Source organism: Salmo salar, chromosome ssa20 (assembly GCF_905237065.1).
Source record: "Salmo salar chromosome ssa20, Ssal_v3.1, whole genome shotgun sequence".
Lineage (NCBI taxonomy): Eukaryota > Metazoa > Chordata > Actinopteri > Salmoniformes > Salmonidae > Salmo > Salmo salar.
The window spans coordinates 36,533,656-36,559,413 of record NC_059461.1 but is presented as its reverse complement, the minus strand read 5'-3'; the positions used below and the strand labels follow the sequence as shown (position 1 = coordinate 36,559,413).

At 43.1% G+C, this 25,758-nt stretch overlaps 1 protein-coding gene across 1 annotated transcript; it reads right to left on the bottom strand.

Moving 5' to 3' along the window:
- Positions 1–1,741: 1,741 nt before the first annotated feature.
- LOC106580544 (golgin subfamily A member 7-like) lies at positions 1,742–25,492 on the bottom strand. Its single transcript, XM_014161732.1, has 4 exons — positions 25,487–25,492; positions 22,777–22,903; positions 5,303–5,454; positions 1,742–1,879 (listed from the first exon to the last, which is right to left on the bottom strand). The coding sequence occupies exons 1-4, from the start codon at positions 25,490–25,492 to the stop codon at positions 1,742–1,744; spliced, it is 423 nt and encodes a 140-aa protein (XP_014017207.1).
- Positions 25,493–25,758: the final 266 nt, after the last annotated feature.

Genomic DNA, 25,758 nt, shown 5'->3' with positions numbered 1-25,758 from the left:
GAGCGTCGCTGGAGGCTCCGGACTGGGGAGCGTCGCTGGAGGCTCCGGACTGGGGAGCGTCGCTGGAGGCTCCGGACTGGGGAGCGTCGCTGGAGGCTCCGGACTGGGGAGCGTCGCTGGAGGCTCCGGACTAGGGAGCGTCGCTGGAGGCTTTGAACTGTGGAGTGTCGCTGGAGGCTCCGGACGGAAAAGCGTCGCCGGAGGCTCCGGACTGGGAGGCGTCATAATAGGTTCCGGACTAGTGACCGTTGCTGCTGGCTCCATGCCATGGATCATCTCTACAGGTTCTGCGCCAAGGATCATCACTGGAGGCTTCTTATCATGGATTATCTCTACAGGTGCCGGGCCATGGATTATTCTTACAGGCTTCGTGCCATGGTTTATCCCTACAGGCTCCGGACCATTTATAATCCCTCCAGGCTTTTTGCCAAGGATTATTTCTTCAGGTTCCTGGCCATGGATTACCTCTTCAGGCTTCGTGCCATGGAATATCCCTACAGGCTCCGGGCCATGGATCATCACTAGAGGCTTAGTGCCATGGATCATGTCTACAGGCGTCGGACCATCGATTATCACTGGAGGCTTTGTACGTGGAGCAGGAACCGGTCTCATTGGACTGGGGAGATGCACTGAGGACCGAGTGCTCAAAGCAGGCACCGGCCGTACTGAGTTATGGATGCGCACAGGAGAGAGAGTGCGAAGAACACGCACAGGACGTACTGTGCTATGGAGGCACACTGGAGAGAGAGTGCGAGAGGCAGGCACATGCTTACCACAAAAAGCACGGGGAATTGGCTCAGTTCCCAGTCCTGGACCAGCCAAACTACCCGTGTGCCCCCCCACCCCCCAAAATGTTTTGGGTCTGCCTCTCGTTCTTCCCAGGTAGGCTCTGATATCGCTCGATTACCTGGCCCCAAGTCCAGTCTCTCAATCCACTCCTGATGTGACCAGGTGTCCATTTCTGCCGCGGGAACGCCGCTTGATCCAATCATGGTGGGTAGTTCTGTAACGCGGGTCGTATAAAGGGGACCAAGGCGCGGCGTGTGAAGTGCTCATATTTCCTTTTAATGAATATACTTAAACAAAACAACAAAACGACCGATAACAGTTCCGTCAGGTGACATACACTAAACATAAAACAACTACCCACAAAACCCAGGAAGAAAAACCCCTACTTAAATATGAACTCTAATCAGAGGCAACGAGGATCAGCTGCCTCCAATTAGAGATCAACCCAAATAATCCCAACATAGAAACAGAAAAACTAGAACTTAAACATAGAACAACCCAAAAACACCCCCTGTCACGCCCTGACCTACTCTACTATAGACAATGACATCTTACTAGGGTCAGGACGTGACAGCATCACACAACTCATTGTGCTGTTATTGTAATACAAGCAGCTTGTATTTCTGTGTTTACATCTGCAAGGTAAACCATTTGACAGACTTAATGAAGGCTTAAAAAACGCATTGAAGGCGTTTTCAAATGCCTTCAAATGGCCGAGTTTGCTGTGGGTACTGAAAAAAAGCAGAATACTAATTCTAAATAGAGGTTTTTCTAAGTGCTATTGGCTAAGAGTAACTGGTTTACCCTGTGTCCCTAGTACGTATTGAGACTGCATCCCAAATGTCACCATTTCCTATATAGTGCACTACCTTACAAAGTAGTAGCCTTAATACAGTAGGGTGACATTTGGGACACTGAGTCTGAGTCTCCTTTCAAAAATAGACATGTTGCTTTAATGTCTATAAAACTGCTTGGTGTAGAAGGATACACCTCTGAGGCATCTCTCATTAGGGTCGATGAGGAGAAGACCTTGTGGAGCATAGATCTTATCATTCTGCTCCTGGATGAACTTGGAAATCTTCTTCAAAAGCTGAAAAAGGAAAAAATAAAACATTTTACATTTTACAACTCTCCTTGCTATACATAGTTTAAGTTCAATTATTTCATGTTGGAAGATTGCCAACTTTACTTTCAAGCTGGAGAATTTCCTTTCACCAATAAGGAGAGTAGACTTGTGTCTCTCTCAACCTTGACCTCTTCCCCTCATGTTCTAAGTGGACTGGAAGGAGGGTCATGGCTAGAAGGTACTGTATCAAGCTTTTGTGAGACTTTACTTTTTGGAGCAGGTTTAGGAGAACTTACGCAGCAGGTTAGGATAAATAACATAGCAGGTTAGGAGAATCAAGTTAAGGTTAGGAAAAGGGTTAGTGTTAGCTAAAATAAAAAAAATACATAATAATAATCAACTTATGATGTACATTTTGTCAAATTTACTGTAGTTCATCTTTTGGGTGTGCTCAGTTGAGAAGTCATTTCAAATCATTCATCTTGACTTCAATCTTTATGAGTCCTCATAAAATATAAAATCAAGCCAATGGTTCAAATCATCCCATATCAAACCTGTCTGGTCGAATAGAAATCCAGATGAGATTGGAACACCAATGACACTGTCACAAACGGTGTATTGAGTGGGCCAAAATGCAGCGGGTATGTGAATGCTCATCTTCTTATTTATTAAGAGGATACAAAACACTGAAACAAAACAACGACGAAAAACAGTCCTGTAAGGTACAATGACTATACATGGAAACAACCACCAACAAAACACAAGCTGAAAACTCCTACTTAAATATGGCCTCCAATTAGAGGGAACGAAGAACAGCTGCCTCCAATTGAAGGCCAAACCAAAACCCTGAACATAGAAATAGAACTAGAAATACAAACATAGAAATACATGACATAGAACAGTACCCAAAAATCCCAACAACACAAAACAAACACACCCCTGCCACGTCCTGACCATACTACAATAACAAAATGACCCCTTTACTGGTCAGGACGTGACAGACACACTTATTCCTGTACATAGCGTACTATAACTTTTCTATGGTACCAGATTCATATAAATCATTCAAACTTTGTCAAATGTCGATTTACACCCAAGCCGCATAGATGCTCTCCATTACAACTCCTTTTCCGTCTATGAAAACAGTGATGGACAATTTCACAAAGTCCCTGACACTTTATTTTCATCAGGGGACGATACAGTCTCTAATATCATGAGCCTTATTGGGCTTTTTTGGGATGTAGGCTGTACTCTGTAGGCCTATGCAACCAGCTATCTGATAGGTCATAAAGGAGTCTTAATGCTGGGTCATACATAACAATATTTCACCAATATACGAGAGCCCACGGGTTGCTTCCTAATAATCTCACCGTACTCCCAAAGTGTGCACTTGTTCACTTCATGGATTTGAAAGAAAATGACTGGCATATGGACATTCCCTCTAGCTAGCCCAGGGTTCCAAACTAACATTTTCACCTGGTTTTTCACTTGGTGGCACCAGCCCATGATTTGGTTGCACCAAAAAATTTATGCGGTGTCACAATAGAAACAATCAGTAGCTCAGTTGGTAGAGCACGGTGCTTGCAATGCCAGGATAGTGGGTTAGATTCCTGGGACCATCCAAACATAAAATGTAGGCACGCAATGACTGAGTCGCTTTGGATAAAAGCATCTGCTAAATGGTATATTATTACTATAGTCTTATAAAGTCATTCATTGTGCTTTATTAAACAGTGTAATAGACTACCGAGATGGTATTTAATAAATAAGGTATTGTTGTATTTTACTGTTAAAATAGGGCTCTAGAATTTTCCAATTTTAAAAACTATTTTTAATAGAGATGAATTTGCCTGCATCTTTATGTGATCTAATATCATAGGCCAATTTATTTGGGGCTAATTCACCACCTGAGAAAGTGGAAACTTCAAACACATTAGCTAGATCACTAACTCTAAATGTAATACCCACTGCTAGTAGCCATGTATTACATGTAATGTTCCAAAAAAAATGTTGAAGTTGTATCCTACTGCACAATGCAATGGCCAATGTGTATTTCATGCGCTCGTGTATCTCAAAGCCATATCAAATATCTTCTTTGTAAAATTTCTGCTACTGACCTCAAAATTTAGAGGTACCTACAGGAATCTGAGAACCTCCTCTCTCCAACCGTTGTTATACAATCAAAATACTTTGTTTTCTCCCGGAGCATTTTATTCCCCCGGGAAAAGAGAGAGAGAGTGGCTCACTAGAGGGTCGGCGAGGAGAAGACCTCGTGGGGCAGCAGGCCCCATCGAAACAGGTACAGGGGCAGGCAGGCACGCACTTTCATTACACCAATCTAAAACTTTTACATTTGTTGGGTGTAGTAAACGAATGCACACTTCAGGAGGATGGAGAGATTATTGGGATATAACCCATATCTCTTATTGGGGTCCTGTTACATGCGTAGGACTGGCCAAGAGGAATAGCATTTATCCTCCTAAATTACAATGATCTATTTTCCCACTAGGATTTCCTTTAGGCACATGACCAAGTCTCCACATTATTTCCAGGTAGGATGACATTAACATGTAAGCCCCTTTATGACTCCCACGAGGAGTCCGAATCAATGGATCACAGAAATAAATCAAATCCTATATGGTTGTCTGTGCCACCCGGTAGAGCTGGATCTGAGAAAGGCATTTGTGTAGTAATAGTATTATGTAAGTCGCTCTGGATAAGAGCGTCTGCTAAATTACTAAAGAGGTACATTTTTAAATCACATTTAAAATCAGATTGTCTATATCTGCTTGTATGGGCTCTACTGTTAGAGCTGTGCTGCTCGCTGCCATTTTAACTGACTGTACATCATAAAGGTGATTATATTAATATCAATGCCTCACATCTCATTTCCCTTCACTGTACTGGTTTGGGTTCCTCACTCCTAATTCAGACTTACTAAATTGCAACATGAAGATAAAACCATTGATCAAATATCTTGACGGATTACATGACAGCAATAAAGACCTTCAGTGTGGGAACAAAATACCCTTTAATTTCAAGCAATTCTATGAGGGGGCCTTTCTTTCCAACTCCAAAATAGGGCTGCTGATTAGCATAAAATCTATTAAATCTGTTTGTCCTCAATCTAAATTTGATAACTTCAAAGCATTTTTTAAAGTACATTGGCTCTACTTGGTGGAGCTTTGTAGTCAGCATACATTAAGTTGCATGCAGGATTCTGTTTTGTGTCTCAAAATTCCCAGGTTTTCCAGAAATCCTTGAAGGATTCCACGTTTCCTTCTCATTCCCTTCTGATTCATGGAATATTTTTGTTGTTGTTGTCATTTAGCTGACACTCTTATCCACACCGACTTACAAATCTTACATACATTCATACTTTTTTTTTGTACTTCCAATCTCGATATCTGGAAACCCAAGTTGTGTGGATGGTTGAGGGTCTCCCACCTTCTTGTACTGTGTCTCCATACAGAGGAAGATGGTGTAAGCTGTGAGGCAGGCCAGACAGCCCTCCAGATACGACGAGCCTCCCAGCATCTCTGCCACAGCATACAGGTTGTTCAATGTCCTCACAGTCTCATCAAACTGCTGCTTATCAATCTGAAACACCAACCACAATTGAAAAAAAGTTGTTTCTCAAATAGCACCCTATCCATAATGTAGTGCACTACTTTTGACCAGCTAGTAGTTAGTAGTGCACTGTACTGTACCTTTTGTTACGTTACAGCCTTATTGTAAAATGTATTAGAGTTTTTTCCCCCTCATCAACCTACACACAATACGCCATACCGACAAAGTAAAAACAGGTTTTTAGACATTTTTGCAAAAAAAAGAGAAGGAAACAGTATATTTACGTAAATATTCAGACCCTTTATTCAGTACTTTGTGGAAGCAACTTTGGCAGTGATTAGAGCCTCGAGTCTTCTTGGGTATGATGCTACAAGCTTGGCGCACCTGTGTTTGGGGAGCTTCTCCCATTTTTCTCTGCAGAGCCTCTCAAGCTCTGTTAGGTTGGATGGGGAGTGTCACTGCACAGCTATTTTCAGGTCTCTCCAGAGATGTTCGATCGGGTTCAAGTCCGGGCTATGGCCGGCCACTCAAGGACTTTCAGAGACTTGTCCCGAAGCCACTCCTGCATTGTCTTGGCTGTGTGCTAAGGGTCATGGTCCTGTTGGAAGGTGAACCTTCACCCCAGTCTGAGGTTCTGAGCACTCTGGAGCAGGTTTTCAACAAGGATCTCTGTACTTTGCTCCGTTCATCTTTCCCTCGATCCTGACTAGTCTCCCAGTCCCTGCCTCTGAAAAACATCTCCACAGCATGATGCTGCTACCACCATGCTTCACAGTAGGGATGGTGCCAGGTTTCCTCCTGACGTGCTACTTGGCATTCAGAGCAAAGAGTTGAATCTTAGTTTCATCAGACCAGAGAATCTTGTTTCTCATGGTCTGAGAGTCTTTAGGTGCCTTTTGGCAAACTCCAAGCGGGCTGTCATGTGCCTTTTACTGAGGAGTGACTTCCGTCTGGCCACTCTACCATAAAGGCCTGATTGATGGAGTGCTGCAGGGATAGTTGTCCTTCTGGAAGGGACTCCCATCTCCACAGAGGAACTCTGGAGCTCTATCAGAGTGACCATCATGTTCTTGGTCACCTCCCTGACCAAGTCCCTTCTCCCCCGATTGCTCAGTTTGGCAGGGAGGCCAGCTCTAGGAAGAGTATTGGCGATTCCAAACTTCTTCCTTTTAAGAATGGAGGCCACTGTGTTCTTGGAGAACCTTCAATGCTGCAGAAAGTTTTTAGTACCCTTCCCCAGATCTGTGCCTCGACACAATCCTGTCTCGGAGCTCTACAGGCAATTCCTTTGACCTCATGGCTTGGTTTTTGCTCTGACATGCACTGTCAACTCTGGGACCTTATATAGACAGGTGTGTGCCTTTCCAAATCCTTTCCAATCGATTGAATTTACCTCAGGTGGACTCCAATCAAGTTGTAGAAACATCTCAATGGAAACAGGATCACCTGATCTCAATTTCGAGTCTCATAGCAAAGGGTTTGAATACTATGTAAATAAGGTATTTCTGTTTTTTCTTGTTAATACAGTTGCAAATTTCTACATTTAAAACAATATCTAAAAAACTGTTTTTGCTTTGTGATTATGAGGTATTCTGTGTAGTTGATGAGGAAAAACATTTATTTAATCCATTTTAGAATAAGGCTGTAACGTAACAAAATGTGGAAAAAGTCAAGGGGTCTACTTTTCGAAGGCACTGTATAGGGAGCCATTTGGGAAGTAACCCAACCCATGTTAAATCAAAGTCTGTACCCTTGAAGATGATACATATGGTGAGCTCTAAGGGATGGCAATCAAGCTAGTAACCAAGTTATGATTTTTTTATTTTAAATAATGAAATGGAGTTTTAGTTATCTAACAAATGGCAAGTACAATTTTTCCATTATTTTCATCCTTGGGATAAATAAGTGGCTTGATTCCCAGAATCTATTGAATCAGAGAATGCTGCAATCCCTCTACACTATTGGCCAAGCCTCCCAAAATAATTAGGATGCCTTGGCCTTGTGCTCACCACATGTTTTCACTTCATACCCCTGCAGGACACACCAAAACCTCTAGTGAGGAATCTCTCCTTATCTACTGGCAGACTAGCATAGTAAAAAAAACCTTTCCCAAGGTTTCCATCAAACCAGTGATGATAGGTGTTGCTGATATGAGAGATGCAATGTGGCTCTGACAGAGTTCAAGCAATCACACTCCCTAATTACGTACAGAGTGGAAATAAGGGGTGGCTAACATTAACTCATCATGCCAGGTTAGGCCAAGGGGTGTTGGACCACTGGAAGTAGTGAAGACTGTCGGTGCGAGTCTCCAATCTGGTCTCCTGAGCAAGCCCATTGAAGAGACTGAGCTTGCGTCCCAAATAGCACCCTATCACCTATATTGTGCACTAGGGCTAAAGGATTAATAGAATTCAGATCGAAATTGCTATATTGACATGTGCAATAGCCATTTCGCAAGAGGCTGCGATTTTCTCATTTTTTTGACACACGCCTATCCCTGTTAATTAGGGATAGGCGTTCCATCAATGGGACAGTTGTAAATCATGCAGCTCCGTTTGTCACGATCGCAGATTTTAGAGAAAAAACAAATGTCAGTACATATAAGTGTCTCATATCAGCTGAAAGCTTAAATTCTTGTTAATGTACCTGCACTGTCCAATTTACAGTAGCTATTAATGCAAACAAATGCCATGCGGAGAGGAGGGCTCCTAACAACAATAATGTCACAGTATCCATAGAAGGTGACGCCCCTCCCCGGTCGGGCGGCGCTCGGCGCTCGTCGTCGCCGGCCTACTAGCTGCCACCGATCTATGTTTCTGTGTTTGGTTTTGTCTGTCTAGGTCTGCACCTGTTCCTTGTTTGTAATTAGTGTGTGTGGGGGGGGATTTAGTTTGTCCTTTTTGTTCAGGTATTCGTACGGTATTCGATTGTTTTGTGTCATTTCGAAGGGCTGTTCGTATTTTGACGCTGCATGTTAGTTCAGCGTTCTGTGGAGCTGTCTATTATTATTGCCGGGCTGCGCCCCGTTCTCTTTATTGTTTTGGAGCTGTGCTCCTGTCGGGTGTTTAGGCGTACCCAGTATTGCGGTGGCCTATTTTTCCAAACTGTGTTAATAAATATCTGTGTTTTTGGACCTCCGTCTCCTGCCCTTGACTCTGACCCTTCCTGCTACAGTGATAGCCGTGACAAATTAATTCACCTCTGAAGGTGAAAGAGTCCCAGAGATAACATTAAGACTCGTTTTGTTAGATAAAATCCTTTTTCATATCCTAAAAAGGTCCATATAGCATGCACGATCGATTTTGTATTACCACTTATTCAATTTGCAAAGAAAATAATCTGTGAAAATCTAACCCTAAACGTTGTTTCAACCAGTCAAATAACGTTCGTATTTATTTCTCAGAGATCCTAGAACGTAACCAGACTTCACTATATCATTAGGAGTGTAGTATATCCGATAGGACACCACATTTGGTCAGAGAGCGACGCCTTCATAGCACGCCGATGACGCGGGCGGTCTTCACTTGATTGACTGTAACTTTGTCAAATAAGCACCAATCGGGGTCAAATAACGATAGCTAGATAGCCAAGAGCTGGGCTTTACGGGAACCCCGTATCTGTTGCAAAATGTTGCTGCTAACCTTGTGCGACAGCAAGCCGTTTCCTTTTGGACAAAAATTATAAGAATATGCAGAGTTATGAAGTTATGAAAACTGGGTGTTTTGCAAATGTTGAACTTATAATATGGCTACTAATACTGGAAAGCTAAATCAGTCCAAGTATACAGATTTGATGATATTCTTGCAGAAAAATGTAATGTGAATGTAAATATCTCCTTCACGATTTGCCCAAATGTACCTGGGTGACTTCACACTAAATGTCATGTAGTTTGCTCCTACTTCAAGTTATCCGTCTGACACTTTGCACATACACTGCTGCCATCTTGTGGACACCATCGGACTTACAACCAGAGTGATGGCTAGAGTTGGGACCTGTTGCATTTCAAAGACGGTGGTAGAAAAAAAATATTGTTTTTTTCTTTGTATTTTCTTCTACCAAATCTATTGTGTTATATTCTCCTACATTCAGTTCACATTTCCACAAATGTCAAAGTGTTTCCTTTCAAATGATATCAAGAATATGCATACCCTTGCTTCAGGGCCTGAGCTACAGGCAGTTAGATTTGGGTATGTCATTTTAGGTGACAATTTAAAAAAGGGGGCTATTTTAAATTTATACCAGGGTCCAATGTGGCTCAGATGGTAGACCATGGCACTTGCAATGCCAGGTTTGTGGGTTTGATTCCCACAGGGGACCAGTGTGAAAAATATGAAAATCTATGTGCTCACTACTGTAAATCACTCAGGATAAGAGTGTCTGATAAATGAAAATACAACAAAAACTATACAGTACCTCCTCCAATGAGATGTGCTAGACTCTGTTCATTCACTCTGTACATGCACAGAGGATGCAGACCAATCACAAGCAAGCTCTCTCATTCTTTGCATAGCATGCACATGCTGGTCAATCACAAGCATCCCTGCTTAGAGCCCGCAGTTAGATGCTGGTGGGGAGAGGCTATACGGACATGCCTGCAGGCGAGTGTAGAAACAAATGGATTCGGTCCTGATAAGCCCTTGCTGCCCTTTCCAGCTAGTTTATGCTGGCTAGCTGGCAACTGCATGGTGCTCATTGAAACTTGCACCAGAATGTGATGTTTATTTTATGATGAGGGAGAAATAACTTATAGTATTGATCACCATCTGGATTTGGTCACCATCTCCAAATTGTTCCATCCCACTTGATTTTATTTTTAGTAGGAAAGCAGCCTTCACGAAAAATAACTTGTAATATTGGTAGTAACCATCTGTTGTCACCGTGATACAGTCTACACTGCTCAATGGGGAGAGTTTGCGCTGCAAGCCAACAACACTACAACACTGGACAGTGTCCTTTGCTCCCACTGGCAGCACTAAGGAAAGGGCATTTTCTAAATAGTGTAGCCAACATCAGGCCAGGGTGACAGCTAAAGAACATTTATTGTAGTGATTTTCACCGAAAATGTACAACTACGACATTGACGTCAAACGTAAAAATGTTGTAACGCGATGAAGATGGCGCTGCAGTGGATAGCTGCCGTCTTATGGGCTCCTGGCCATTTTGTGTCTTTTTTTTACGCTGATCTTAACTTTTGTTTTACAAAATATTTCCACCCTCATTTCCTATAACCAAAAAAACAGCTTCTGGACTGTGTTGGTGTCGGAAGCGAGTCGGAAGCTCTGGGCCAGCTCCGGACCAGGCCCGTCAAGACCAAATGGCAGCTTCGGGTAAGGTTAAGGGGGTGGTTTGTGGTCTCTTTGTTATCAGCTGGTGCGCGATCTCTAATGTTAAAAGGAAGTATTGAGGTTTTGGAATGCCACATGATAAGCTGCAGACCATACTATTTATCAAGAGCATTATCCTTGATAACGCTCCTAGTGGCCAGTGATTTTAAAGTAGGGAAACTGAAATCTGTTTTAGGAGGCGACAAAACTCTAGATCACCATTACTCCACACACAAATACTCATACAAAGCTCTCCCTCGCCCTCCATTTAGCAAATCTGACCAGAACTCTATCATCCCAATTTTTGCTTACAAGCAAAACTCAAACAGGAAGTACAGTGATGCTCAACACAGAAGTGATCTAATGAAGCCAATGCTAAGCTACAGGATTGTTTTGCTAGAGGATTGGAATATGTTCCGTGATTCATCTGATAGCATTGAGGAGTTTAACACATCAGTCACCAGCTTCATTAATAAATGCATTGCATCGTCCCCACGGTGACAGTACGTACATATCCCAACCAGAAGCCATGGATTATAGGCAACATCCACACTGAGCTAAAGGCTAGAGCTGCTGCTTTCAAGGTAGGGGGACACTAATCCGGACACTTATAAGAAATCCCACTACAACCTCCAACAATCCATCGAAAAGTCAAAACAGGACTAAGATTGAATCCTACTATGCCTGGTCTGATGCTCAACGGATGTGGCAGGGCGTGCAAACTTTCATAGATTACAAAACGAAACCCAGCCGCAAGCTTCCCAGTGATGTGAGCCTACCAAACGAGCTAAATGCCTTCTATGCTCGCTTCGAGGAAAGCAACACTGAACCATGCATGAGAGCACCAGCTGTTCCGGATGATTGTTTGATCTCATTCCTCGTAGCCGATGTAATTAAGGCCTAAAAAGGGTTAACATTCACAAGACCGCAGACCACCATAGTCTTTGTGCTCAAGAACGCCAAGGTAACCTGTCTAAATGACTATCACCCTGTAGCACTCAGATCTGTAGCCATGAAATGCTTGGAAAGGTCATGGCTCACATCAACACCATCATCCCAGAGCCATCCCAATTAGAATTCAGCCCCAACAGATCCACATATGACACAATCTCTAATGCTCGCCACACTGCCCTCTCCCACCTGGACAAGAGGAACACCTATGTGAGAATGCTGTTCATTGTTCAACACCATAGTGGCCTCCAAGCTCATCGCTTAGCTCAGGAACCTGGGACTGAACACCTCCCTCTGCAACTGGATCCTGGACTTCCTGACAGGCCACCCCCTGGTGGTAAGGGTAGACAACAACAAATCCGCCATACTGATCCTCAACACCGAGGCCCCTCAGGAGTGTGTGCTTAGTCCCCTCCTGTACTCACTGTTCACCCACGACTGCGTTTCTGCAGACAACTCCAACACCATCATTAAGTTTGCTGATGACACGATGGTAGTTGGCCTGATCACAGACAACGATGAGACAGTCAATTGGGAGGTGATCAGTGACCTGGCAATGTGGTGCCAGAACAACAACTTACCCCTCAATTTCAGCAAGACAAAGGAGATGATCATGGACTACAGGAAGTGGAGGGACAAGCACTCCCTCATCCACATCCACGGGGCTGTAGTGGAGCAGGTCAAAGTTCCTAGGTGTCTACATCACTAAGGATTTATCATGGTGCACACACACCAACACAGTCATGTAGAAGGCACGACGACCCCTCTTCCCCCTCAGGAGGCTGAAAAGATTTGTCATGGGCCCTCAGATCCTCAAAAAGTTATACAGCTGCACCATTGAGAGCATCTTAAATGGCTGCATCAAATCAAATCGAATTGTATTTGTCACATGCACCGAATAAGACAGGTGTAGACCTTACAGTGAAATGCTTACTTACAAGCCCTTAACCAACAATGCTGTTTTAAGAAAATACTAACAAAAAAAGTAAGAGATAAGAATAACAAATTATTAAAGAGCAGCAGTAAATAACAATAGCGGGGCTATATACAGGGGGGACCGGTACAGAGTTAATGTACGGGGGCACCGGTGTTGAGGTAATTGAGGTAATATGTACATGTTGGCATAGTTATTAAAGTGACAATGCATATTTGCTAACAGAGAGTAGCAGCAGCATAGAAGGGTGGTTGGGGGGGGGCAATGCAAATAGTCTGGGTAGCCATTTGATTAGCTGTTCAGGAGTCTTATAGCTTGGGGGTAGAAGCTACAGTGAGGGAAAAAAGTATTTGATCCCCTGCTGATTTTGTATGTTTGCCCACTGACAAAGAAATTATCAGTCTATAATTTTAATGGTAGGTTTATTTGAACAGTGAGCGACAGAATAACAACAATAAAATCTAGAAAAACGCATGTCAAAAATGTTATGAATTGATTTGCATTTTAATGAGGGAAATAAGTATTTGACCCCCTCTCAATCAGAAAGATTTCTGGCTCCCAGGTGTCTGTTATACAGGTAACAAGCTAAGATTAGGAGCACACTCTTAAAGGGAGTGCTCCTAATCTCAGCTTGTTACCTGTATAAAAGACACCTGTCCACAGAAGCAATCAATCAGATTCCAAACTCTCCACCATGGCCAAGACCAAAGACCTCTTCAAGGATGTCAGGGACAAGATTGTAGACCTACACAAGGCTGGAATGGGCTACAAGACCATCGCCAAGCAGCTTGGTGAGAAGGTGACAACAGTTGGTGCGATTATTCGCAAATGGAAGAAACACAAAATATCTTTCAATCTCCCTCGGCCTGGGGCTCCATGCAAGATCTCACCTCGTGGAGTTGCAATGATGATGAGAACGGTGAGTAATCAGCCCAGAACTATAGGATCGTGTCAATGATCTCAAGGCAGCTGGGACCATAGTCACCAAGAAAATAATTGATAACACACTACCCCGTGAAGGACTGAAATCCTGCAGCGCCCGCAAGGTCCCCCTGCTCAAGAAAGCACATATACATGCCCATCTGAAGTTTGCCAATGAACATCTGAATGATTCAGAGGACAACTGGTTGAAAGTGTTGTGGTCAGATGAGACCAAAATGGAGCTCTTTGGCATCAACTCAACTCGCTGTGTTTGGAGGAGGAGGAATGCTGCCTATGACCCCAAGAACACCATCCCCACCGTCAAACATGGAGGTGGAAACATTATGCTTTGGGGGTGTTTTTCTGCTAAGGGGACAGGACAACTTCACCGCATCAAAGGGACGATGGACGGGGCCATGTACCGTCAAATCTAGGGTGAGAACCTCCTTCCCTCAGCCAGGGCATTGAAAATGGGTCGTGGATGGGTATTCCAGCATGACAATGACCCAAAAAACACGGCCAAGGCAACAAAGGAGTGGCTCAAGAAGAAGCACATTAAGGTCCTGGAGTGGCCTAGCCAGTCTCCAGACCTTAATCCATAGAAAATCTGTGGAGGGAGTTGAAGGTTCGAGTTGCCAAACGTCAGCCTCGAAACCTTAATGACTTGGAGAAGATCTGCAAAGAGGAGTGGGACAAAATCCTTCCTGAGATGTGTGCAAACACGGTGGCCAACTACAAGAAACGTCTGACCTCTGTGATTGCCAACAAGGGTTTTGCCACCAAGTTCTGTCATGTTTTGCAGAGGGGTCAAATACTTATTTCCCTCATTAAAATGGAAATAATTTTATAAAACTTTGCATTTTTCTGGATTTTTTTGTTGTTATTCTGTCTCTCACTGTTCAAATAAACCTACCATTAAAATTATAGACTGAACATTTCTTTGTCAGTGGGCAAACATACAAAATCAGCAGGGGATCAAATACTTTTTTCCCTCAGTGTATTTAGAAGCCTCTTGGACCTAGACTTGGCGCTCCGGTACCGCTTGCCGTGCGGTAACAGAGAGAACAGTCTATGACTAGGGTGGCTGGAGTATTTGACCATTTTTAGAGCCTTCCTCTGACACCGCCTGGTATAGAGGTCCTGGATGGCAAGAAGCTTGGCCCCAGTGATGTACTGGGCCGTAAGCACTACTCTCTGTAGTCCCTTGCGGTCGGAGGCCGAGCAGTTGCCATACTGCTTGGTATCAGACTGCAAGGCGCTACAGAGGGTAGTACGGATGGCCCCGTACATTACTGGAGCCGAGCTCCCTGCCATCCCGGACCTCTATACCAGGTGGTTTCAGAGGAAAGCCCTAAAATGGTGAAAGACTTCAGACTGCTAAATATTCAGTTAAATAGTTAACCAAATAGCTACCCGGACTATCTGCATTGACATTTTTGCACTAACTGCTGTTACTTTTTATTATCTATCCTGCTGCCTATCACTTTATCCCTATTGTACCTATATGTACATATCTACTTCAATTACCTCGTACCCCTGCACATCAATTCGGTACTTACCCCATGTATATACAGTAGCTAAGTTATCATTACTCATTGTGTATTTATTCCTCGTGTTATTCTTTTTCAATTATTTCTGTATTTTTCTCTTTGCGTTGTTGGCATTTCACTGTTAGTCTACACCTATTGTTTATGAAGCATGTGACAATTTTATAATAAAATAATAGTAATACTGAGTTAAAAATGTAATGTTTAGGTTTTAGGGTAGGGACGTCCCAATGACCCGGATAACAATTAACAAGCTAGACAGGAGATACACATTTCTCCCCAAGTCGCCATCCCAACACTGTATAACCAAATCAGAAGAATACTTAGGGATTTTGGCAAGGATGCCCTTTATCTACTTCCCCAGAGTCAGATGAAGTCGTGGATACCATTTTTATGTCTCTGTGTGCAGTTTGAAGGAAGTTGCTTACTAGCGCGAGAGCAATTGCTAACTATCACTTGCACAAGGACTGGAAGTGTATGGGCATACCCTGCGGACCTGACATCTTTTCACTCCCTCCTCTCCACATTTTCTTCCTCTGTTTCTGCTGCTAAAGCCACTTTCTACCACTCTAAATTCCAAGCATCTGCCTCTAACCCTAGGAAGCTCTTTGCCACCGTCTCCTCCCTCCTGAATCCTCCTCCCCCCCGCCCCCTCCTCCCTCTCTGCGGATGACTTTGTCAACCATTTTGAAAAGAAGGTTGACGACATCCGATCCTCGTTTGTTAAGTCAAACGACACCGCTGGTCCTGCTCACATTGCCTTACCCTATGCTTTAACCTCTTTCTCCCCTCTCTCTCCAGATGGAATCTTGCGACTTGTGACGGCCGGCCGCCCAACAACCTGCCCGCATGACCCTATCCCCTCCTCTCTTCTCCAGACCATTTCCGGAGACCTTCTCCCTTACCTCACCTCGCTCATCAACTCATCCTTGACCGCTGGCTACGTCCCTTCCATCTTCAAGAGAGCGAGAGTTGCACCCCTTCTCAAAAAACCTACACTCGATCCCTCTGATGTCAACAACTACAGACCAGTATCCCTTCTTTCTTTTCTCTCCAAAACTCTTGAGCGTGCCGTCCTTGGCCAGCTCTCTTGCTATCTCTCTCAGAATTACCTTCTTGATCCAAATCAGTCAGGTTTCAAGACTGGTCATTCAACTGAGACTGCTCTTCTCTGTGTCACGGAGGCTCTCCGCACTGCTAAAGCTGACTCTCTCTCCTCTGCTCTCATCCTTCTAGACCTATCTGCTGCCTTTGATACTGTGAACCATCAGATCCTCCTCTCCACCCTCTCCGAGTTGGGCATCTCCGGCGCGGCTCACTCTTGGATTGTGTCCTACCTGACAGGTCGTTCCTACCAGGTGGCGTGGCGAGAATCCGTCTCCGCACCATGTGCTCTCACCACTGGTGTCCCCCAGGGCTCAGTTCTAGGCCCTCTCCTATTCTCGCTGTGCACCGAGTCACTTGGCGCTGTCATATCCTCACATGGTCTCTCCTATCATTGCTACGCAGACGACACACAATTAATCTTCTCCTTTCCCCCTTCTGATAACCAGGTGGTGAATCGCATCTCTGCATGTCTGGCAGACATATCAGTGAGGATGACGGATCACCACCTCGAGCTGAACCTCGGCAAGATGGAGCTGCTCTTCCTCCCGGGGAAGGACTGCCCGTTCCATGATCTCGCCATCACGGTTGACAACTCCATTGTGTCCTCCTCCCAGAGTGCTAAGAGCCTTGGCGTGACCCTGGACAACACCCTGTCGTTCTCCGCTAACATCAAGGCGGTGACCCGATCCTGTAGGTTCATGCTCTACAACATTCGCAGAGTACGACCCTGCCTCACATAGGAAGCGGCGCAGGTCCTAATCCAGGCACTTGTCATCTCCCGTCTGGATTACTGCAACTCGCTGTTGGCGGGGCTCCCTGCCTGTGCCATTAAACCCCTACAACTCATCCAGAACGCCGCAGCCCGTCTGGTGTTCAACCTTCCCAAGTTCTCTCAGGTCACCCCGCTCCACCGCACACTCCACTGGCTTCCAGTTGAAGCTCGCATCTGCTACAAGACCATGGTGCTTGCCTATGGAGCTGTGAGCGGAACGGCACCTCCGTACCTTCAGGCTCTGATCAGTCCCTACACCCAATGAAGGGCACTGCGTTCATCCACCTCTGGCCTGCTCGCCTCCCTACCTCTGAGGAAGCACAGTTCCCGCTCAGCCCAGTCAAAACTGTTCGCTGCTCTGGCACCCCAATGGTGGAACAAGCTCCCTCACGACGCCAGGACAGCGGAGTCAATCACCACCTTCCGGAGACACCTGAAACCCCACCTCTTTAAGGACTACCTGGGATAGGATTAAGTAATCCTTCTAACTCCCCCCCCCAAAAGATATAGATGTACTATTGTAAAGTGGTTGTTCCACTGGATATCATAAGGTGAATGCACCAATTTGTAAGTCGCTCTAGATAAGTGTCTGCTAAATTACGTAAATGTAAATGTCATTGCATAAACGCTAGTTAGCATTGGCTCGCGAAACTACCTCTGACTTCCTTCATACTGGACACAGAGACATACAAATAGTATCCACGAGTTCATTGGACTCTGGGGAATCCCAAAGTATGCATTTAAGGGAGAAGTTGAAGGAGCTCACATGTTGACTATTACGTGACTACAACGGACATTTGGTCCAGTAGAACAACTGAGCCCTATATTCATTTTACAGAACACTTTATTGATGAGAAGCTTTAGCCGCCTGTGATCTGAATAAGTAGCAGCAAGGGTGCATAACGATATCAGCGCAAACGTGGTAAAGGCCATCGCGTTGACTGACTGGACCAGACTCCAATGTTTTGGACACAGGCTGCACCTTGCAATCGGTATGTGTTACATGTTAAGGCACTTTGGCTTATAATTTATATTCTAATAATGATAATGCCTACTTCTACATAATTACAGAATCATAAGCTACCTATTGCATTTGCAGCCTATAGCTGCCTGAATAAATTACTTAGGTTAGTTAAGAACTCATAATGGTAAAATAGGAACTGATGTTATTAATTTATTAATTAATGCTGTCACACCCTGACCTTAGAGAGCGGCTTTATTTCTCTATTTGGTTAGGTCAGGGTGTGATGTGGGGTGGGCATTCTATGTTATCTATTTCTTTGTTTTGGCCGAGTAGGGTTCCCAATCAGAGGCAGCTGTCTATCGTTATCTCTGATTGGGAATCATACTTAAGCAGCCTTTTCCCACCTGTGTTTGTGGGTAGTTGTTTTCTGTTTTGTTATCTGTACCTGACAGAACTGTGCGCTTTCGTTTTTCCCGTATGTTATTTTGTTTGAGTGTTTTTTGAGAATAAAAATCATGAACACTTACCACGCTGCGCTTTGGTCCACTCCTTCCGACGAAACGTGTTACAAATGCTGCGCTTATATATTTAGATGATCATGTTAAAAAGTTATGTTTGTTAATAAGTAGGTGTACTAATCCTATTATCATATGTAGAACAATTATGGAAAATATTTGTTTCATTTGGTTTTGTATTCATTTAGCACAGTAAGTATTAATTCAAATGATCTCATTTTAGAAGTGATGTTCTCTACCCTGACACTTATTTTAACCTTGTCTGCTGGAATTACCATGTTTTCACACAAATGTTTGAAAAATCGCAATTCATAGTCACAATATCCCAACAGTTTTTTCCCCGCTATTAGATATTTTGTCCATATCGTGCATTCCTTTTGCCCAGGGCCCATAGGTCACTGGGCAAAAGTAGTGCACTATATAGGGAATAGGGTGCCATTTGGGACAGAAATAAGAGAGCGGACTTGCAGTGTCCTGCAAACCAGACCAGATGAGGAGAGCAGCCAGGCCTTTTGGGCCTCTGAACAGCCTCCAAGTTATGTTCCCATGCACCCACTGCCCAAGGAATGTAACAACAAGCGCCAACAGATCAGTTGTCTTAGGCATGTTTGGTGCCCGCCGTGAGGAGTCTTTGTTCTCCCTCTAATTTCCCATCTAAAGGCTGGGATTCAAACCACATTTCTCCTTCGTCTGAACATATTTCCATTACGTTGGATGCAGTAATTTGAACATTAAAAAGTGTATGGCACACAGGCTTTAGGATAAGAGTGTGCTACGATAGGAGTTTCTGAGGATAGATACCATCTTAAACAAGTTATTTAGCCTACTTTGTGTCAAGCAATCTACTGTAGATATGTGAATAAGGAAAATGAAAGGGAAAGGGGATGTGGAGAAAATTTGACAGCATTACCAATTTATTTTATTGTCCTTGGCTGGTCTGGCTCGCTACCTGCCAAATACACTGAAAGCTTAGTGCTTCGCCAGACATGTTCTTGTACTAAACCTTGGAATAGAAAATAACATTTAACAATAAGTCAATATTCTTCAATAGAGGTGGAAATCATCAACAAAATGTGCTGCCCCATGATCTATTTCAGATAAAAGACCAACATGGATCCAAAGTTGAATAAAATAAAGTATTTTATGAATTTATGCATTTGGTATTTTGTCACTTGGACATCTGAAAAAAAGGAAAAAAGAAAATCTGGTGAAATAAATATGACTGTATAAAAAAATTACAAGCTCACTTGAAAAGTTTGGCAGTACAATTCCTATGATATACAGCTAGCAAGGGGATGGGAGAAATGTTGGAAAGGTTTTATGATGAGGCACTGTAGCTGTGGATGGACTCCCTGAGGAGTAGCACGCTGTATTTCTTCAGCAGTGGTATGTGTACTGCATCCTACAGGGAAAAAAGTGTGCTAAAGAGAGACCACCCAATCAAGAGGGAAGTGCCACAAAGCTGTGTTGTAAAGATACCCTTTTCATGTGGCACATGCATGGCAAAAAAAAATATGTTTTTGTCCTGTGAACTCTGCTCTAACCATTTAGCTAGCTGCACATTCTTTAATGTGGGCATAGAGCAGAAGTGTTTATCCTCATGGACCTGCTTCACTCCATTCCCTGGATTATTACCAAATCCTGCTTTTCAAACCAGTTTCTGCTCTCAAGTGTGACAGTTCAACAGAGGATAAAGACCAGATCAGTGAAGAGTGCATCAGCGGCACTTCTTGACGTGTTCGGCGCCTAGCCTACAAAACCCCACAGGGCACTAACTAAAAGCAGGAGAACAGAGGAGCTGGACACGGGACATAAACATGTTATATGTCTCAAAATGATTTGTAGATCAAATGGGTCTGACCAGCAGGAGCCTTAGCAGATCAGGGGCCGTATGTATCAAGCGTCTCAGAGTAGGATTGCTGATCTAGGATCAGGGCCCGTATCCACAAAGCATCTCAGAAAAAAGTCCAAGGAATCCTGTTAAAACCTGTTTTAAGGCTACAAAACCTCCCAGCTCAGAGTAGGTTAAAGGATATGTTAAAATACTGCTCAAACACACTCTGAGCCAGGAGTAAAAGCAACTCATAAAAGTTTCTCAGCTGGTAATCACGACAGTTTGAGGTACCGCAAAGGAAAGCTAGTGATGACGCTCATTGACATTTTTGCAAATGGGGAAAAAACCAATGGCGATGAGGCATCACCAGCTGTGAACTTTATAGTACGCTTCAGATGTCCACTGTATACGGTGCATTCGGAAAGTATTCAGACCCCTTCCCTTTTTCCACATTTAGTTACGTTACAGCCTTATTCTAAAATGGATTAAATAATATTTTCCCCCTCATCAATCTACACACAATACCCCATGATGACAAAGCAAAAACAGTTTTTTAGACATTTATGCACATTTAATTAAAACAAAAACTGAAATAGCTAATTCATGCCTTTTGCTCGAAATTAAGCTCAGGTGAATCTTGTTTCCATTGATCATCCTTGAGATGTTTTACAAGTTGATTGGAGTCCATCTGTGGTAAATTCAATTGATTGGACATGGTTTGGAAAGGCACACACCTGTCTAAGTAAGGGCCCACAGTTGACAGTACATGTCAGAGCAAACACCAAGCCATGAGGTCGAAGGAATTGTCTGTAGAGCTCCGAGACAGGGTTGTGTCGAGGCACAGATCTGGGTTAGGGTTAGGGTTAGGGTTAGGGTTAATGTCTGCAGCATTGAAGGTCCCCAAGAACACAGTGGCCTCCATCATTCTTAAATGGAAGAAGTTTGGAACCACCAAGACTCAGCCAAACTGAGCAATCGGGGGAGAAGGGCCTTGGTCAGGGAGGTGACCAAGAACCCGATGGTCACTCTGACAGAGCTACAGAGTTCCTCTGTGGAGATGGGAGGACCTTCCAGAAGGACAACCATCTCTCCAGCACTCCATCAATCAGGCATTTATGGTAGAGTGGCCAGATGGAAGTCAGCCCTCAATAAAAGGCGCATCACAGCCCGCTTGGAGTTTTCCAAAAGACACCTAAAGGACTATCAGACCATGAGAAACAAGATTCTCTAGTCTGATGAAGCCAAGTTTTAACTCTTTTGCATGAATGCCAAGGGTCACATCTGGAGGAAACCTGGCACCATCCCTACTGTGAAGCATGGTGGTGGCAGCATCCTGCTGTGGGGAGGTTTTTCAGCGGCAGAGACAGGGTGACGAGTCTGGATCGAGGGAAAGATAAACAGAACAAAGTACAGAGAGATCCTTGATGAAAACCTGCTCCACAGCGCTCAGGACCTCAGACTGGGGCGAAGGTTCACCTTCCAACAGGACAACGACCCTAATCACACAGCCAAGACAACGCAGGAGTGGCTTCAGGACAAGTCTAAGAATGTCCTTGAGTGCCCCAGCCAGAGCCCGGACTTGAATCCAATCGAACATCTCTGGAGAGATCTGAAAATAGCTGTGGAGCGACGCTCCACATCCAGCCTGACAGAGCTTGAGAGGATCTTCAGAGTAAAGGGTCTGAATACTTATGTAAATGTGATATCCATATACATTTGCAAACATTTCTAAAAACCTGTTTTAGCTTTGTCATTATGGGTTATTGTGTGTACACTGATGAGGGAAAAAAAAAACGATTTCATCAATTTTAGAATAAGGTTGTAACGTAACAAAATGTGAAAAAGTCAAGGGGTCTGAATACTTTCCGAATGCACTGTAAGCCCCCTAGAAGCCTTTAATTGACCAATTTATAGGCATGCCTAATTTAGGCATCTTTTTTTAACAACGTGATGTTGTGCTCCAAAATTATAACATGAAATAACATGATGTAGGTCATTAAATATTTGAAAATATGTTTATTTATTAGCCTAGTGGCAAAAAAGTATTTAGACATATCATGTGAAATAAGCCTCATATGAAATAATTGTCAAAAGCGCAAGAGATTATGCTGCATGTAACCCTAGATTATTTATGGATTGATCATATAGAAATATCAACATATTATTTGAACAACTCCAAAGCAATTGTATGTGGTGCAGGAACCACTGACTTCCTGACTGAATTTTTCTATTATCAAGACACATGCTGTTAACTCTCAACCTCATGAGGTCTCCTAAATATCCGCCAACTAGGTTGGATTTGTGACTAAAGAGGCTTCATGCATAGCTTTTATTTTTACTCATAAGAGTAGGAGTAAAATGGCTATTCTGAGCACTTACGACCAATGTTCTACTCTGAGATGCTTGGATACGGACCTTGGTTCTCTCTGTCCATGCAATCTTATTTATTGTGATCACAGTGCTATTAGAGTGCTATAGCGTAGCCTGTTCTCCAGTTCAGAAGGGAACATGTTCTGGAAATGGCAGACAGTGCCGCTGGTGTAGTCTCTCTGGATGAACACTTTGGCAGCAGTAGCCGCCTGCTGCTTCATATCCCGCAAGCTGTGAGTCTGGAAGGAAGGAAGGAAGGAAGGAAGGAAGGAAGGAAGGAAGGAAGGAAGGAAGGAAGGAAGGAAGGAAGGAAGGAAGGAAGGAAGGAAGGAAGGAAGGAAGGAAGGAAGGAAGGAAGGAGAGGGAAAACTTGCTTTAGTTGAAGAGCTCAGTGAGGATTAAACACATAATGAATACATGTTTAGGCCTAGATCGCACACATAGTTGACAGCCTAGATGTACACACCAGGCAATTTGGATTTCTACCACAAACAAATTATTTAGGCCTAATAGTCAAATTTATTTAACATCTATTGCATGACGTAGCAGGAACAACAACCATATCAATAAGCCTCATTTATCTGATTAACTGATTAACTTATTCTGTTTACAAAATAACATGGCTTCCATTTAATAACATAGCTGCCATCTAATAACATGGCTGCCATTTTTGGCAGAATGAAAAACAGATTACAGTTTCCTGTTGCAAAGATTACAATACAGTGTGGACTCGGTCTGATATGAAGCTTGTTTTATCTTGCACAGGAACACTGACAAATAATGAAAGTTAACAAATGGAGCACAGTTGAAAACAAAATATGTATCCTATGCATCACAAATAAGACTAGGCTATGCTTAAACAATAGTATGAACAAGGAATCAAATGACATGGAACACTGATCTATGAAGTGAAGACAATGAATTAGGACGGCTAACGTTAACCATTCATAATCCTATCCTGTTTTATAATGGAAACCACTACCAGACTGGGAGACCATCAACCGCCGTGGAGTAGGAGGGATGGCTTGCTTTTTTTTTACATTCCAAATGGCACCCTATTCCCTTTATAGTGCCCTATATGGGCCCTGGTAAAAGTTGTGCACTACACTACATAGGGAATGGGGTGCCATTTGGGACACAGCCTCTGATTCATGATTAACCTACAGCGTGCTGTGCTAACAGGATATAATTTGTGATCCTTCATAAACCGTACAGTAAGTCAGTGTCTTTGACTACTGAAGCATACGTATTAGGAACAGGATACAGCCTAGATGATCTATTACGCTCATCGCAACTTTGTTTGGCTATGGATAGAATGTCCTCAAAATACATAAACTAACTTTGTCTGTCTTCCATTTAAGATTTAGGCCCTACAGCTATTATGTGATAATCCATCACTCTGACAAGCTGTTTTAACACAGGTCTCTGGCTGTTTCTCAGACAGCAGATAACGTCAACTCTAATCTGACATGTTTATCTAGCTAGGTTATCATGATTTATCCAAGCAATTATGTTTTAATTGGTGGGAGAGTAGGAGTAGTTAGCTATAGCCATTTCAGTGTTCTTTTTTCTGAAGGAAAAATCCATTTGCTTTAACATGCCTGAGAAGAGGATAGGCTAATATAGTTTATGAAGTGCTTCCGTGTGTGTGTGTGTGTGCGTGTGTGTGTGTGTGCGTGTGTGTGTGTGTGTAAAGGTTTGACACACAAGGGTTGGTTAAAACTACAACTTTAAATCAAGCACCAACAGCTTATATGTTTTATTCTCAACATAGCATTCAGAAAATAGGAATGAGGACCAGAAAATGCTAAACAAAAGCTACTGCTATGCTTCATTTTATATAAGCCTCCTTAGCCTCATGAAATGCTTCAGCCTTCATCATGACTAAAACTAACTAGCTAACGTTATCTAACTATAGTGTTATTGTAAAGTATGCATAGACAGGCTTAGATAAGGGGCATTTAACTCTGTCCTAAGAGATTTGATAAGCTAAAGTATGCAAACACAATCAAACCCACAATTAAATATCTACTCTCATATGCTGACTTGTCTACGTTCTCTACCGTACAATTATCTACAAGGTGGGCCAATGAATCACTGCCATTGCATTATAGCTAATACGTGAATAGTTATTAGGGTGAAACATTTTCAACTTCAAACTCAAAAGAAGATAGAGGAATGAGGGAATGTATTATTGTTTCATAAGATTTAAAGTGGTACTTGCTAATTTAATTTGCTAACTCAACTTCAAGAACAACAGAAGCATATTGAAGTTATCAATGTGTTGATTAACTAGCTGACTATCTAGCTAGCTAGTTAACGTTTGCATTTGTCAAAATGGTTAACCAGCTAGCTAGCAGCTCATCTTGCAATCTGCCTCACACATTCATTAAGAAAAATAACTCCAAGAACAAGTTAGATAACACAATTGAATACAAAACAATTTAAAATTCAATAATTTCAAAGACAAACAATGCTCCATCTTTAGTGATTAGTAGCTGAGTACTGCTACTAATGTGTCCATATACAAGTTGTCCAATTCCCAAGGTTCCTGGCCAGCAAATTGATACATTTTTTAGTGGGAATAATAAACCAAGAATATCTCCTTTGCTATCAAATTTATAGATAGATTTTATTAATCTTATATTTACAGTGAGCATGATCGGAAAAATGAAACAGAGTTTGAGTGAATTTTCTACGTTTTCCAACTAGTTCTGGTCCAGGGCATCACAGCCCTGCACCCGAGCCACTCTCAGATACTCTCCAACCAGTGCGTGCTATCCGGTTTCCTTGGGACGTCTTAACCCTACCCTTACCCTTACCTTCATTTTATCCTTTACCAAACCCTAACTTTAACCCTTACCTTAACCTCTTTAAATTTCAGCTTCATGTGGTAGTGTCACGTCCTGACCATAGTAAGTTGTTATTTTCTATGGTAGAGTAGGTCAGGGCGTGACAGGGGGTGTTTGTCTGTTTTGTATTTCTATGTTCAGTTTCTAGTTTTGTATTTCTATGTTGGTGTTGTTTGGGTTGATCTCCAATTGGAGGCAGCTGATCCTCGTTACCTCTAATTGGAGGTCATATTTAAGTTGAT